Source organism: Ranitomeya variabilis, chromosome 8 (assembly GCF_051348905.1).
Source record: "Ranitomeya variabilis isolate aRanVar5 chromosome 8, aRanVar5.hap1, whole genome shotgun sequence".
Taxonomy (NCBI): domain Eukaryota; kingdom Metazoa; phylum Chordata; class Amphibia; order Anura; family Dendrobatidae; genus Ranitomeya; species Ranitomeya variabilis.
The window spans coordinates 213,022,546-213,037,797 of NC_135239.1; the positions used below are offsets into that span (position 1 = coordinate 213,022,546).

The following is a 15,252-nucleotide window of genomic DNA, read 5'->3' on the forward strand; positions in this document are numbered from 1 at the left end:
AGAGGAAATTTTAAAAGTTAATAAACTTCTAGTGGATCTCCTAACATCACACCCAACTGCTGGCTGTAGGCGAATCCTGGCACGTTAACCAACTTTCCCATTGCACTTGACTTCATGACTCCTTACCCAAGAACTTCCCCATGTCAGGAAAGCAGAAGGACCTTTCCACCTCATTACTCATCCATTCTTCACGGCACGTCATTGGTTGTAGTCATGATCCAGTAGATGGAGGAACCTCCATGTACTCTTGACTTCTGATTTCTAAAGGTTTCTCCTACCATAAGAAAAACTTCCCACCTTCTACTGATCTCACAACTCTGCTCCCAGGGTCTTACTATATCTTTGCAAATAACAGACAGATCCTATGCTGGATCTCACAAATCCTTGCCTGAGGAGTTACCATAAAGAGAGACCTCAAGTCAGAAAGATCCTTCCATGAACCTTAGCGACTCCTCACCTCTTAGCTTTTTTTGCCAGTTCATTTCATTGAATAGATCTTCCGATCGTTGGAAGAAGTCATGGATCTTGCTTCCTTGCTCGTCTCTTTCTGTCGTGTAATAAACTCGCAGTTTTGACTCCTTGGTAAGAAATTCACATATACTCGGCACAGGGAAGACGATCTGCTCCATCGTCCTGTCAAGCCGTACAATCTGGGGAGATACCAAACATCACTCAGTCAGGATGAGGACCTCTCCGACATCGGTGGGGAAAGTCCATGAACATCTCCTTGACGCTCTCCAGTCTCACCTCTATCTGCGCGGTATGTTTGGCATAAAATTCCAGTGCCTCGTCACCGTCCCCACTCTGGACCCCTGGTTTCAGCATGTGCTGGAGCTCCTTGTTGTGCCGAGCAAGCTGGAAATATAAGAAAAACCACCACAATGAGCCGTAAATGGTCAACCAAGGAAGACAATCACAGCAGTTGTGGAGCTTTAAAGTACAACCCCATCTTAAAAAAATAATAATAAATTCTTTGGGCAAATCACAGACCACCGAGCCGATATTGTGGGGCCGAGCTAGTGTTAGGAGACCCCCAAAATTTAAGGAGTTTTCACGAATAGAGTATTTCAAGCAGATAGATACAAGTCACTCCCTGCATCATATGCAAGATGAGATTTAAGGTTTGTTTTTTTTTTTTTAAATCTTCATTTACAGTAAAGAGAAAACGTTGGCTATAATTGGCACCTCGCTTCTTGTTTCTGCTGCTATTTTAAAAGAAGAAAAAACTGAAGTCAAGAGAGAAGCAGAAGCCTCTCCGAAACATTGTGTAGGAGAAGCTCATTACATGGGCATCAGGAGGAAAGTCGAGGGTGGGGTCTTCTCGCCCCACCTCGCAAAATCTGCACTTTATCTAAAACAGCACCCCCTAGGTCTACAGGTTGGATGCGGTATTGCAGCTGTGTCATATACTTTAGTAACAAGGAGCTGCAGTACCTTGACAGACAGAGGTGGCGCTGTTTCTTGGATGCTTTTTTAAATTCTAGACCGCCCCTTTAAATCTGCATTGTTTTTTTTCTGCCTCTGCTTGCAGGCGGCTGAGCCATAGAAACCAGAGGAGCGGAGGATTCTTCTTGTATACGGCGGATCGTGACGTGCACAGATCGGCCTCAGTTCTTGCTCAGTGCAGCAGAGTTCCTGTGCGATCCCTGGACGAGCGCCCAGCGTGGAGGCGTCTGTGCCCGTGTGTGGCCGGGCATGCCTGCCTCCATGTGCAGCGAGCTGGCGCACACCCACGACTGACAATACTAGGACACGGTGTCCATGGGAGGCAGCCGCTCACACCTCGTGCTCTTATACAAGGAGCCCACCTGATGTGCCAGGATGTAAATATTGTGCCCCACATTGCGGGGGGACGCAGCGTGATCCTCACTGCCCTCGGCATCCTCAAACTCCACCTCGCCCTGAAGATAAGCCTTCTTTATCACCTCCACCTGAGGACGACAGACGCCATTAATGGAGAAGGAAAAACGCAGAAAAGCAAAAATGGAAACAAAATGGCAAAAAACAAACATATCTGGAACATTTGTATCAGACAATTCCGTAACGTTCAATATTTATGAATTTATCTAAGCCACTGCCTTCTGTATCTAATCCACTGTGCATGCTACATACTGCATCTGCAAAGCCAGACCGCATTATCTCAGCACAGTGTTCTGCACAATGAGTTAGATACAGCATGCAGTGACTTACATACACTGGCTTAGGTACAGAATCTAAGTCACTGCATGTGGTATCCAATCCATCATGCATAATCCTGTCTGCTGAGATACATACCATGTGGCTTAGCATCTGCAGCATCATGCAGTGTGGGTTAGATACAGCAGGCAGTGGCTTAAAACAACAAATGATGTATTTAAACCATTGCTGTATCTAAGCAGTCTTGTCATATAAGGTCTTCTGAGATGCAGTTTCTGCTAAACCAATGTATCTAAGCGCCTGCGTGATACGGTCTGGAAGCTTTCTCAAATATATAAAAGCGATAAATTTATTAGTTACAAAAAACACTCATACAAAAAAGACCAATAAAATAGACATGATACAAAAACACATGAACACGTTATCTGTAAATACCCGTGTACAAAACACAAGAGTGTAAAGAAAGACACCAGGATTAATAGAGGAGCGTACCACATAAACCATTAGCTGTACATGTTCTTAATGTGGACCATAACCAAGGTGCTACCAAGCCAAAATCTCCATGTGTAACCATGAATAAAATACTATGTCTATCACCCTCTGTGTGTCCTATGCCATATGGACACGAGTAGTGAAAGAGCTATAGACCATGCGTTATGTGCACCCTAAGGTCCTAGACACAAAAACCTTGTGGACCCTGGTTTTAAGTCACTATTCCCCTTGATAAAGCAAGTACTTACAGGTAGCGAAACGTGCGTCGGGGTGCGTGCTGGAGCGTCCGCATACCAGGTGAGACCAGCCTCCCATGTGTTCAATATGATAACCGTTTTTTCAGGACCACTAGCGTTTCCAGGGTCCACAAGGTTTTTGTGTCTAGGACCTTAGGGTGCACATAACGCATGGTCTATAGCTCTTTCACTACTCGTGTCCATATGGCATAGGACACACAGAGGGTGATAGACATAGTATTTTATTCATGGTTACACATGGAGATTTTGGCTTGGTAGCACCTTAGTTATGGTCCACATTAAGAACATGTACAGCTAATGGTTTATGTGGTACGCTCCTCTATTAATCCTGGTGTCTTTCTTTACACTCTTGTGTTTTGTACACGGGTATTTACAGATAACGTGTTCATGTGTTTTTGTATCATGTCTATTTTATTGGTCTTTTTTGTATGAGTGTTTTTTGTAACTAATAAATTTATCGCTTTTATATATTTGAGAAAGCTTCCTTTGTTCTCTTCTATTAACTATGATCTATAAGGAGGATGTTTATGGTTTTTTGTGACATATGGGGGTCACAATGATGTTTCTGGAAAATTGGTTAGTGATACGGTCTGGTTTGGCAAACACCACAATATCACATGATATTAAATGCAGCAGCGCCATAGTATCAGTATCCTGAGCTGCTGCATCTAAGACAATGTACCACACAGTCGGCTAATCTGTGTACCCAAGATGAACATGTGATGCTACAGTCTGCGGTGTGTAACCTCAAGCCTTATATACACAGATTAGCAGACCGTGGTATCACTGGTTATGCTTAGATATAGCAGCTCTACAATATGTCCAAATCCCTCCCTGCAGTATCTAATCATATCGTGTGATGCCACTGGCCAAGACATCACACAACATGTTTAGATACAGCAGCTTAAATACACTGCTGAGATGCTGTATCCAAGCGTAACGTGATACCACAGTCTGCTGATCGGCGCATAGGGCGCATGCGGTGTGCCGATGCACAGCAGAATGGGACGTTAGTCTTGGGTACACAGATTAGCAGATTGGAGGAGCAGACCATATGTTTAGATACGCAGCTCAGCCAGTGGGATAATCTGATGCACGGGAACGCTTGTCCCTATCACAATCTTGAAAAATATGTACCTGACATTTCTGTATGTCGTTACGTTGCCATTTACGGCCGCTCTGTCTTCATACAGAGTTTATGACGTACGATCAGGACCAGACAGTCGGTCACCTCCCCTGATCAGTACCGTAAAGCCGGTCCCCACCTGAGATCAGGACCGGAGAGCCCGCCCCCAATCAGCGCCGTAAAGCCGGTCCCCACCCGAGATCAGTACTGTAAAAGCCAGTCCTCACCCGAGATCAGGACCGGAGAACCCTCCCCGATCAGTACCGTAAAGCCAGTTCTCACCCGAGATCAGGACAGGAGAGCCCCTCCCCCCCCCCCCCCCCCCCCCCCCATCAGTACCGTAAAGCCAGTCCCCAACCGAGATCAGTACTGTAAAAGCCAGTCCTCACCCGAGATCAGGACCGGAGAACCCTCCCCCGATCAGCACCGTAAAGCCAGTCCCCACCCGAGATCAGGACCGGAGAGCCCTCCCCCGATCAGCACCGTAAAGCCAGTCCCCGCCCGAGATCAGGACCGGAGAGCCCTCCCCCGCAGAACTCACCAGCTCCTTCGGCCTCATGTTATAAAGGATCCGCTCTGCGTTCTCGCTGTCGTGGCGGCTCTCCATGATGGCGAGCAGCAGCTTTGAGGCGTTATTCTGCAACACAAGACGCTTAATGTCACCGACAGGAGAGAGCTGCGGACCCTTCACTAATATCCTGCGAGCGCCGCCACATACGCCGCTCAGGCTCCTAGGAAAGCTGGGGGACAATCGCACGACCATGTCAGCCGTCACCCAGCATTGTAACCTGCTCACTCATCGCCCCCAGGGCAGGGTGGCAGCAGCTGCCATCTTGGAAGAATAATTGACATCTAAACTTTTTATAAATTATTTTTTTTTTTTTTGACTCGCAGCTAAATTCAGGTGATTTCCAGAAACACGAGGAAATGCAGAAATACACGAGATACAAGGTCTGCAGGTGACCGATAAGGACAGGATGGTATGTACAGAGGAGGACGGGCAGCGCTCCAGACGAGGGCGGCCGCTCGCTGCGTCACCAGGGCTTTTCTTCGCCACGTCCGCCGGCAGCGATGCACTCTCTCTCTGCGGACAGGTGTCATTACAGGGTTACATAACTGCTGCATTGTGCCAGCGCCGGCTACATAAACACCGAGTCCTAGTTCCTGTTTAGTAAGAAAACCTGAACCCGCCGCTCCTGCCAAGGATTTATCGGCTCATTGAGAAGCAGCGGATCGGGACGAAGAGGAGCGGCACCGGCACAGTGTGTCAGGCACAAACCGAGAGGCACTCATCTACTAGAGCTAAATGATCAGCAGCACCAAAACAAAAAGATACAAAGACTAAAGGAAAGATTATAATGTGCTCCGGTCCATTTGTGCACATTTTATTTATTCCTCTACCACCCTAATTTAGTGCCCCCCCTCCCCTCAGTAATGCAATGCTGAGCCGAATTTCATCAGGATGGAGAAAAGTGGAGGAACGTCCCCACCTTGAGCTCCAGCACCAGATCCATCCTCTTCCTCCCCAGGGGGTTGATGTCGTTCAGGATCAGGGCGGTGATGATATCGATGCCATTAGACTCATGGGTCGCTATACAGTTCTGCAGGTGAAGAGGGGATCAGGTTATTACATAGGTACAGCGCCAGCAGTGCCCGTGCCAGGAGCCAGCTTTCCAAGGACACAGTGTGCCGGTGGCAGCACGAGGCGTGTCCAGCACCCCGAGGAACACGTTACATAACAGAAGTTACACAGAGTTCCAGGAAATCACCCGACACGTGCAGCGTGTCCCAGTGTCAGTTATGTAATGCACCTGCACAGGGAGCAGGGACTGGGGCAGGGACTGGGGCGCTCGGGAGCCAGTGACCTAGGAATCAGTGGCACATTTTGGCTGAAGGCGAAACGTAGGTGCATCATCACCTGGTTTTCATGGCACGGCCCCTGGCAGTACTCCGTCAGGCTCTCCAGCGTCTGATTAATGAGGGCGACATTCTTCTCGTTGATGTAGAGACCCAGGAGGCCGAGGCCACCAGTCGTGCTCCCACAGATGCAGTCAAGGAACTGCAGGGTCTCGCAGACCAGGTTGTAGTTGGTTTTGTTATTCTGGCAGCGCAGGAAATTCTGGAACAATGGAAGAAAAAATTAAAAATCTCCACTGTCCTCATCTACAGCGGTGATGTTCACAGTGCAGTCAACGACCGACCAGCTAAACGGCCAAGTTTCCCAGCACCCATTCAGTAGCACAGACCACACAGACTGGTCACAAATGGTTACTTCCCAAGTGCCATGGTGCAGATTGCTCACATCATGTACATTTTTATCCTTCCCCCATAAGCCTCCATCCACACACATATCGGCCCATTTTGGCCCCTTCACCTGCAGGTCACGGTTGTGGTTTTCACAAAGCAGCTGCAAGAAGCGCAGGATCGGCTGCATGATGGTGATCACGGCGCTCATCTCCAGCTCGTCACGCCCCTTCTCTGAAGAGCCGCCATCTCCGGCAGAGAAGTGATCGTCGGGGTCGGCCTCCCGACGGAAAGTGCTGAAGGCCTTCTTGGTGGCAACAGAAGCTTCTAGAAGCTGCTCTTTGGCCTCCTCTGTTATTTGGCTGGTGGCTTCTCGAGCTAGAAAAGAAAGTGGTAACAGATTACAGTTCACTAATCAGCAATATCCTAAACCGTTCCATCATGCGTCTTACATAATGAAGACCCACTCCGTTTCCTGTATGCAGCTCCTATGCAGAGCCATTTGCCTGCCTAGTAACAGACTACAAGCCAGCCTTGTGTAGTCAGACGCTGGAAGACGTACAACCCTTCTGTCTTTCCAAAGTTGTCTTATCGGCACAAACAAAGCAACAATCACAAGAATGGCTGCACGATTGGACACCTGCGCTCAGATATCTGCTCCCACCTGTCTTCCGGTTGGGGGTCTCCCGCTCAGAATGCTCCTCATCCCTCTTCTTGCTCCCCAGGTCACTGGTATTTACAGTCACCGTCGCTTTAATTTCCTGTTGAGCAACTTTCATCCGATCAAAGAAAACTTTGAAAAACTTCTCCGACTTCTTGTCCTCAGTCAGCCGGCAGAAAAAGGAATGCTGCAAGGAGACATCACCCAAAGTCAGCGCAACCTGAAGGAACAGAGGGGGCGATCTGCTCTGCCCAGGGAGGCATTCAGATCATCAGTGGACAGCAGGAGGTGCTACATTAAAGGGACGGGATCTTAAAGTCCTTCTACTTCTGAAGTCACATTAGTTGGGGCAGTTTATTAGTAAGGGGGCTTTGCATTGGGTTCAGTCTGAGATTCCGGATAACCCGGCAGTTAGAAGTCTGAAATCTTGGATTCCAGATTATAAAGCGGTCATCTTGCTGTAACCTAAAGAGATGAGATCTGAAAATAAAGACCAATGGCTTCTATTTGAGTGACCACTACTCCCATCAGGTAGAAGCCATTATACTGTAGATTAGATTTAGGACAAGTCAGAATTGGATCTGTTGCTAAAGAGTTAACTATTGTCATGACAGAGCGCTGGGACTTGTAGTTCCCCACGTTTGATTGCACCGACGTAGATGGAGAGTGATTAGTCACCATCCGTAATGCTTTCTAGCTTGGAATGTGAGACGTCTTGTGGTCACATGACCCCTTGCCATACCGGTTTAAGGATCCGCTAATGTAACCCTTTGTGCAACTGGGTCCTTGGAAGCCAAAACCGGTGTAGACATCAGCGGCAGATCGCAAGTGTGGCCCCCCCAATGTCAGCACGATAAGGGGACCGCCACAAGAATGGAGGGAGGGACGGCAGTACAAGGTCGGCGCGGCGCCACCGAGTAATGGAAGCAATCCTCCCATCATACTGGGTCACAGAACAGGACAGTGTTCACCAGAACATTGTACATTTCAATTCTGCCCAATTCTCCAAAACCTCTGCTTGCTGTCAGGGCCCATACAAGTGCAGAGAGTGGATTATTGCTCAATAATTGCTAATATTGTATCAGATTTATTCAGCAGAGTTTGCACTGGATACATTAGAACAAAACACAGGACGGTCTGGAATCTGGACACAAATGTAGCAAACGAATCCTGGAGAATATTAGGTCTGTACAGGGCTTTATCCTCACTGCAAATAGGAATAGTCCCATTCACTGACAGCAAGCACAACGCTCTGGAGTATTTAGGAAAAGAAACAAAGTTTAGTAGAAAGTTGTAGAACTTATTCACTACACGACAATCGGACTTCATTTCCCCCTCGTCATGTAACTGCGGGGGGAGGCGAGGAGCTGCACAGACGGAGAAGGGATATACCAGACACCTCTATAAACAGGAGCAGAAAATCCAAAGCTGCCAGGATCTCTAGGGGGGGAATAACCGTCGCCATGGAAACTGCCTCTTCCCCGCTGCAGCGCTCTGACGCACTCCGCACAGCCTGACACAGGGGGAGAATGAGGCCAGCAGCTCATTAAATCTCCTGCCCGCAGCCAGCAGATATAAATAGACCTTATGTAACCTCCTGCCGCCGCCCGCGGAGCGTGCACACTCACCTAGCCGGCCCCCCGCACTGGGACCCCGGAACCAGGAGCTTAGAAGTATTATTACAGATTTGCAACAATCGCACGTGATACACTGTAGCCTGTGGGGCAATGATCGGGCTTTTACAGGAAAAAGGAGAAACTCTGGAAACTCCTAAGAAGTTTGGCTACTCTAGTACCTCTGCTTGCTGTGCTGCCCCCTATGGATCATACAGAGGATCGCACCTGGATTACAGCAGGTTTCATCACATCTTGTAAGTCAGGAGCAGGTCGTGCTCCATTCACATCCAGAGCTGCATTCTCCTGACCGTTGCACATATACCCTGATCAGAATGCAGCTTTGGATGTGACTAGAGACTCGTGTCTATAAATAAGGATACGGTCCCATCTGACCTGAATCGTGGTGTTGCCTCCCTCGAGGAGGGCGATGGCCAGGAGGATGCTCTCGTGGAAGACCCGGTCGCTGGTAGCGTTCATGATCAGGTCGATCACTAGATCAGACGCCCCTTCTTTATCCAGATGGCACTGAACGTCGGCCAAGCTCATCTCTCCCCGGCTGAGGCTCACCGATCCCGCGGCAGCTCCGGGGCAAAACACGAAATATAAGACAGAATCGTACAACTCCCACCCGCTTCCCCCAATAAACACATTCTCACCTCCACTGCTGGATTTACCGCCACCTCCAGGACCGTTCCCATAGATGGTGAGACTCTCCCTTCGGCCGCCATGACGGATGTTCCCATAGTAACGGTTCACCAAAATCACTCGCAGAGCTTCACCCTGTGGGAAGTAATGACACCCATTGCATAAGTCATGGCGCCCAGATGGGGCACACGCCAGACCCTACAGATGGTGCAAAATAAGGGTCCAGAGTCTCAAACATCCGCTGAATGACCACCAAGGGTGCACAGACCAAGACCTACCACAGATATGGGGGACAACAGGCAGCCCACCCAATGCCAAGGAAATGGGCCAAACACGACCCGACGGAACCATGTATACACCAACACACACAGGACAACGACCACCAGTGACCGGCACGGCCGTACCTACCCGCCGGATATCCTGCAGCTGCCTCAGCGGCTGGACCTGGGCAGAGTCCTGGGACTGGACAGAGAGCAGATGTGGAAATGTAAGACCCTGGCAGATCCTAGAGAGTGGCCCATGAGATGAGGTGGAGATGGAGGGGACCAAGATGGGAAATTCACCTGTAATCCAGTGCACTCACCCTGACCACGAGAGCAAAGGCTGCCCGGTCTCCTACACGACTATACGGCGTATTGGGGCAATAGTGATCGGGGTCCCCCTGGAATTCTACCATCCGGCTTATTCTTGCCCCCAATGCGGTCATTCTGCCAGTTTCCTGAGTGACTGGTTGCTATGGAAATAGAACCTGACAACTAGATAGAGACTGGTTGCTAGTGATACAATGTAACAAGCTCAGACAGCAGCTGGGGGGAGGGGGCAGCTGCAGGTCGTCCTGATCATTGCTCATCTCCGGAGCGCCATTCATCAGATCTAAAAATAGATTTGGGTTCATTTACCGGATTACTGAACGCCCCGTTACGGTCAGACAGAGGCCGCGCCGGTGAGCAGGAGGCCGAGAATTCTGGAAAACCCCGTAATGGGAAGAGAATAAAAGACCTGGAGGCCGGATGCAGGAGCCGACCGCAAATGTAAGGAACGCGGAGACCGGAATGTGAGCGGTGATGCAAGGAGGTCACCACGAAGGCGACCAGCGAGGACCTAAGAAGACCCCGAAAATATTGACACATTCTTATTTCACCTCTCGGCGCCATTCTTCCAGGACCAGAGAAGAATGAGCTCTGCCAAGCGACAGGAACGAGAGCAGAGCAGGGGAGCGGGCGTACAACCACCAGGCAGGAAACTGCCCAACGGCCGTCCCTGCCCCAGCAGTAACAGGACACATGGATAATGGGTTAAATGGCTTTATGTTTGCCTTGACTTGGTGGTTAAGATAAATCTCCATTTGAAATGGGAGGGCAGCAAAGTAGGGGTTAACCTTCCACCAAATCAGTGAATCAGCAGGAAAGTCCCTTCCACAGAGGAGGGTGGGAAAGGAACATCTGGACCTCCGAGAATCAATCGTGGGTAGAAGCCGCATCAGTGCCAGCAAGGTTTTACCCACCGGATCTGCGCTGCTAGACTCTGCACGTCTCCACCCTGGCAAGGCGCCAACTACAACTCTCAGCAGCAGAGAATGTTGGGATGGAGACTTCCATTGAAGGCACATAACCAGTATGCAAAGCAGATCTGTAGGTTATAGCTAATGCATCAGCAGAAAACGTGTCCCAGCTTTCCCAGGACCCTGAATGGCAGAGCCGATCTTCAGATATACACAGCAAGCACATGTGTCCCAGCTTTCCCAGGACCCTGAATGGCAGTGCCGATCTTCAGATATACACAGCAAGCACATGTGTCCCAGCTTTCCCAGGACCCTTAATGGCAGAGCCGATCTTCAGATATACACAGCAAGCACATGTGTCCCAGCTTTCCCAGGACCCTGAATGGCAGAGCCGTTCTTCAGATATACACAGCAAGCACATGTGTCCCAGCTTTCCCAGGATACGGCATGGCAGAGGCAATCTTCAGGTGCATGCACCAAGCACACGTGCCCCAGCTTTCCCAGGAGCCTGAATGGCAGAGCCGATCTTCAGATGTGCGCACTAAGCACACATGCCCCAGCTTTCCCAGGCCCCTGAATGGCAGAGCCGATCTTCAGATGTACGCACCAAGCACACGTGCCCCAGCTTTCCCAGGATACGGCATGGCAGAGGCAATCTTCAGGTGCATGCACCAAGCACACGTGCCCCAGCTTTCCCAGGATACAGCATGGCAGAGTCAATTAGGTGCATGTACCAAGTACACGTGCCCCAGCTTTCCCAGAATCCTGCATGGCAGATCTGATCATTAGGTACATGCACCAAGTTCATGACCGATCACCAATGACGGCTGTGCGCTCCGGGACTATAAACTTAGCGTTTATTGGTAATGTGAGGCCGATTCCAGGAAAAGCAGTTATGTAATGGGGTCAGTTTGGGAAAACATTGAAAGCAGCAAGAAGACGGAGCGCTGCCTCTAGTGGGCACTGCCAACATGGCAGGAGAAGACCATGGCGGTTGAGGAAAGGGGGGGGGGGGTGCAGCTGAAGGGAGACCCCACTTTCAATGCAGCTTTTTAAAATATATTTTAAATTCAAATTTGCTTTTTAGACTCTAGTCACATCCAAAGCTGCATTCACAGTCCTGCCGGTGGCAAGGCACAAGTAGTGCAATGTGGGACCCTTGCAATTTTCTAGACTAACACTGCACTGCTTTTGGGCACCGTGCCACTTGCAGTCTTGTGAAGGCTGCTTTGGATGTGACTGGAGTACAAAAGACCTGAAACAATTTTTTTTCCCACAAGAGATTACAGTCGACTAATGAAGTGACAGACAATTGCCAAATAAAAGTTTCTGGGCTTGTTTAGGTCTTATGCTCCAGTTACATCCAAAGCAGCATCGACAAAGCTGCCTACAAGCGGTGCATGGTGGGGGCTCAGGCAGACAATGAAAGGCGCAGTATAGACAACGGTCAGCTTCCACAACGCACCATTTTTGAGTTCGTATCATGCAGGATTGAGGCGGCCGCTTTGGATGTGAGCGGAGAACAACAACTCCAAGATGAGATAGGAAGGTTATTCTGCAAAATCTGTCTTTTTGCAGCATTTTTTGCCATCCATACACTAAAGGAGTCAGAGGGAGCCCAAAGCAATGCCTCCTGGGACAAACATGGCTTTCAGTATTAAGGGGATATGCCCCTTTAAATGACATTTTACAGCATTGTGGCTTGAACAGAAACCAATAAACCCAACATTTACAGTCACAGTATGGCGACTAAGATCTGGCGACATTTGTCATGCACGAGGCGCACCATGCCTCCGGGATTAGTCACCTGGAGAAAGCTCGGCAGCTGCGGGCCGACATCCCCGGCTGCGGGCCGACATCCCTGGCTGCGAGACTTTGCACCCTTGTTTCCCACAATGGAAGGTGAAGCAATGTTTACTAGGAACCACTGACAATGAGGCAGAAAAGTGCAAGGAAACAACAAACACCAGACACGTGTGCAGACCTCGGTGCGGAGCAGTCAGGGGGGTGAACTTTCACTGCAGAGCCGGCCCTTTAAGAAGGAAAAAATAAATAAAACAAAACACCTTGCAGCTCTTTAATTTAAAAAAAAAAACAAAAAAAAACACCCGGGAGGTCTGTGCGTTTTCAGTGTCATTAACGAAAACCATTGGATTTTCCTGAACATTAGGAAAGGTTACACATTAGTCCCTGGGTAATGAATTACCATCTACAACCCACGGCCACAAGTGCGCCAAGTGCTCGGGAAACGCGAACTCAAGCTAAACTCCGCTAACAAGGGGGAAACAAAAACACATTAAGGTCTCTGCTGCATCCGGTTTCCCAAGATGACGAACTGCAGCCAGAAGGCTCAGAAGAGAAAAAAAAACAAAAATGCAGAAAGTTCCCATAAAGGTTAATCTTCCATGAAAGCTGCACGGTGATCAACCCCGTCCCCTCCGGTCACTAAAAGGCCTAAAGTTCCGTCCTATATTTATTCACACCTGTCCTGACACTCAGATCTCTGACAGCTGTCTAAAAACAGACAGACGGGTTACAATGCGAGAGCGACACATCCGAGACCGGCCGCAGAATAACCGGACTGAGGGGCCACAGGTCACCAAAACCGACCAACAGCCCACACCCAACCTACAGGACACAGTGTGCTCTACTAAAAGTCACACCAAGCTGTAAAGAGGAGTGCAGAGGATACAGCTGAAAGGGCAATTCCAGTCACTACTGATCTGCTGTGAATATAATACTGCCCCTATGTACAGGAATAGAACTACTATAATACTGCCCCTATGTACAAGAATATAACTACTATAATATATTCTTGTACATAGGAACAGTATTATAGTAGTTATATTCTTGTACATAGGGGCAGTATTATAGTAGTTATATTCCTGTACATAGGGGCAGTATTATAGTAGATATATTCTTGTACATAGGAGCAGTATTATAGTAGTTATATTCTTATACATGGGGGCAGTATTATAATAGTTATATTCTTGTACATAGGGGCAGTATTATAGTAGTTATATTCCTGTACATAGGGGCAGTATTATAGTAGATATATTCTTGTACATAGGAGCAGTATTATAGTAGTTATATTCTTGTACGTACAAGCAGTATTATAGTACTTATATTCTTGTACATAGGGGCAGTAATATAGTAGTTATATTCTTGTACATAGGAACAGTATTATAGTAGTTATATTCTTGTACATAGGGGGCAGTATTATAGTAGTTATATTCTTGTACATAGAGGGCAGTATTATAGTAGTTATATTCTTGTACATAGGGGCAGTATTATAGTAGTTATATTCTTGTACATAGGGGCAGTATTATAGTAGTTATATTCTTGTACATAGGGGCAGTATTATAGTAGATATATTCTTGTACATAGGAGCAGTATTATAGTAGTTATATTCTTGTATATAGGAGCAGTATTATAGTAGTTATATTCTTGTACGTACAAGCAGTATTATAGTAGTTATATTCTTGTACATAGGGGCAGTATTATAGTAGATATATTCTTGTACATAGGAGCAGTATTATAGTAGTTATATTCTTATACATGGGGGCAGTATTATAATAGTTATATTCTTGTACATAGGGACAGTATTATAGTAGTTATATTCTTGTACATAGGAGCAGTATTATAGTAGTTATTTTCTTGTACGTACAAGCAGTATTATAGTAGTTATATTTTTGTACATAGGAGCAGTATTATAGTAGTTATATTCTTGTATATAGGGGCAGTATTATAGTACTTATATTCTTGTACATAGGAACAGTAACTACTATAATACTGCCCCTATATACAAGAATATAACTACTATAATACTGCCCCTATGTACGAGAATATAACTACTATATTACTGCCCCTATGTACAAGAATATAACTACTATAATACTGCTCCTATATACAAGAATATAACTACTATAATACTGCTCCTATATACAAGAATATAACTACTATAATACTGCTCCTATGTACAAGAATATAACTACTATAATACTGCTCCTATGTACAAGAATATAACTACTATAATACTGCTCCTATGTACAAGAATATAACTACTATAATACTGCTCCTATGTACAAGAATATAACTACTATAATACTGCTCCTATGTACAAGAATATAACTACTATAATACTGCCCCCTATATACAAGAATATAACTACTATAATACTGCTCCTATGTACAAGAATATAACTACTATAATACTGCCCCTATGTACAAGAATATAACTACTATAATACTGCTCCTATGTACAAGAATATAGCTACTATAATACTGCTCCTATGTACAAGAATATAACTACTATAATACTGCTCCTATGTACAAGAATATAACTACTATAATACTGCTCCTATGTACAAGAATATAACTACTATAATACTGCCCCCATGTATAAGAATATAACTACTATAATACTGCCCCCTATATGGATGGATGAGGTAGAGCAGTTTTCAGATTGGACTGGGATTGCCCTTGGATGATTTGGGGGATGTTAATCAGGTTTTTCGCTCGGTGATGTGGACAGGGTGTGGGGGAGGGGAGACGACATTGGGTCAGGAAGGATTT

The 15,252-nt window shown here is 47.2% G+C and overlaps 1 protein-coding gene and 1 long non-coding RNA gene across 9 annotated transcripts in view; one reads left to right on the forward strand and one right to left on the reverse strand.

Moving 5' to 3' along the window:
- LOC143787793 (uncharacterized) overlaps positions 1-15,252 on the forward strand; it is a 120,533-nt gene that overhangs the window by 62,580 nt on the left and 42,701 nt on the right. The window lies entirely within an intron of this gene.
- ITPR1 (inositol 1,4,5-trisphosphate receptor type 1) overlaps positions 1-15,252 on the reverse strand; it is a 78,610-nt gene that overhangs the window by 12,046 nt on the left and 51,312 nt on the right. For 3 of the 8 annotated variants that reach the window (XM_077276836.1, XM_077276834.1, XM_077276835.1), the window contains 10 exons: positions 9,586-9,639; positions 8,926-9,312; positions 6,920-7,103; positions 6,386-6,633; positions 5,930-6,130; positions 5,502-5,612; positions 4,553-4,648; positions 1,809-1,931; positions 748-855; positions 458-650 (listed from right to left, as the gene is read on the reverse strand). In XM_077276836.1, the coding sequence (XP_077132951.1) occupies positions 458-650; positions 748-855; positions 1,809-1,931; positions 4,553-4,648; positions 5,502-5,612; positions 5,930-6,130; positions 6,386-6,633; positions 6,920-7,103; positions 8,926-9,312; positions 9,586-9,639 (1,705 nt within the window). The remainder of the gene's footprint in view (positions 1-457; positions 651-747; positions 856-1,808; positions 1,932-4,552; positions 4,649-5,501; positions 5,613-5,929; positions 6,131-6,385; positions 6,634-6,919; positions 7,104-8,925; positions 9,313-9,585; positions 9,640-15,252) is intronic. The other 5 variants (XR_013218468.1, XM_077276838.1, XM_077276841.1 and 2 more) reach the window with 3 other exon arrangements.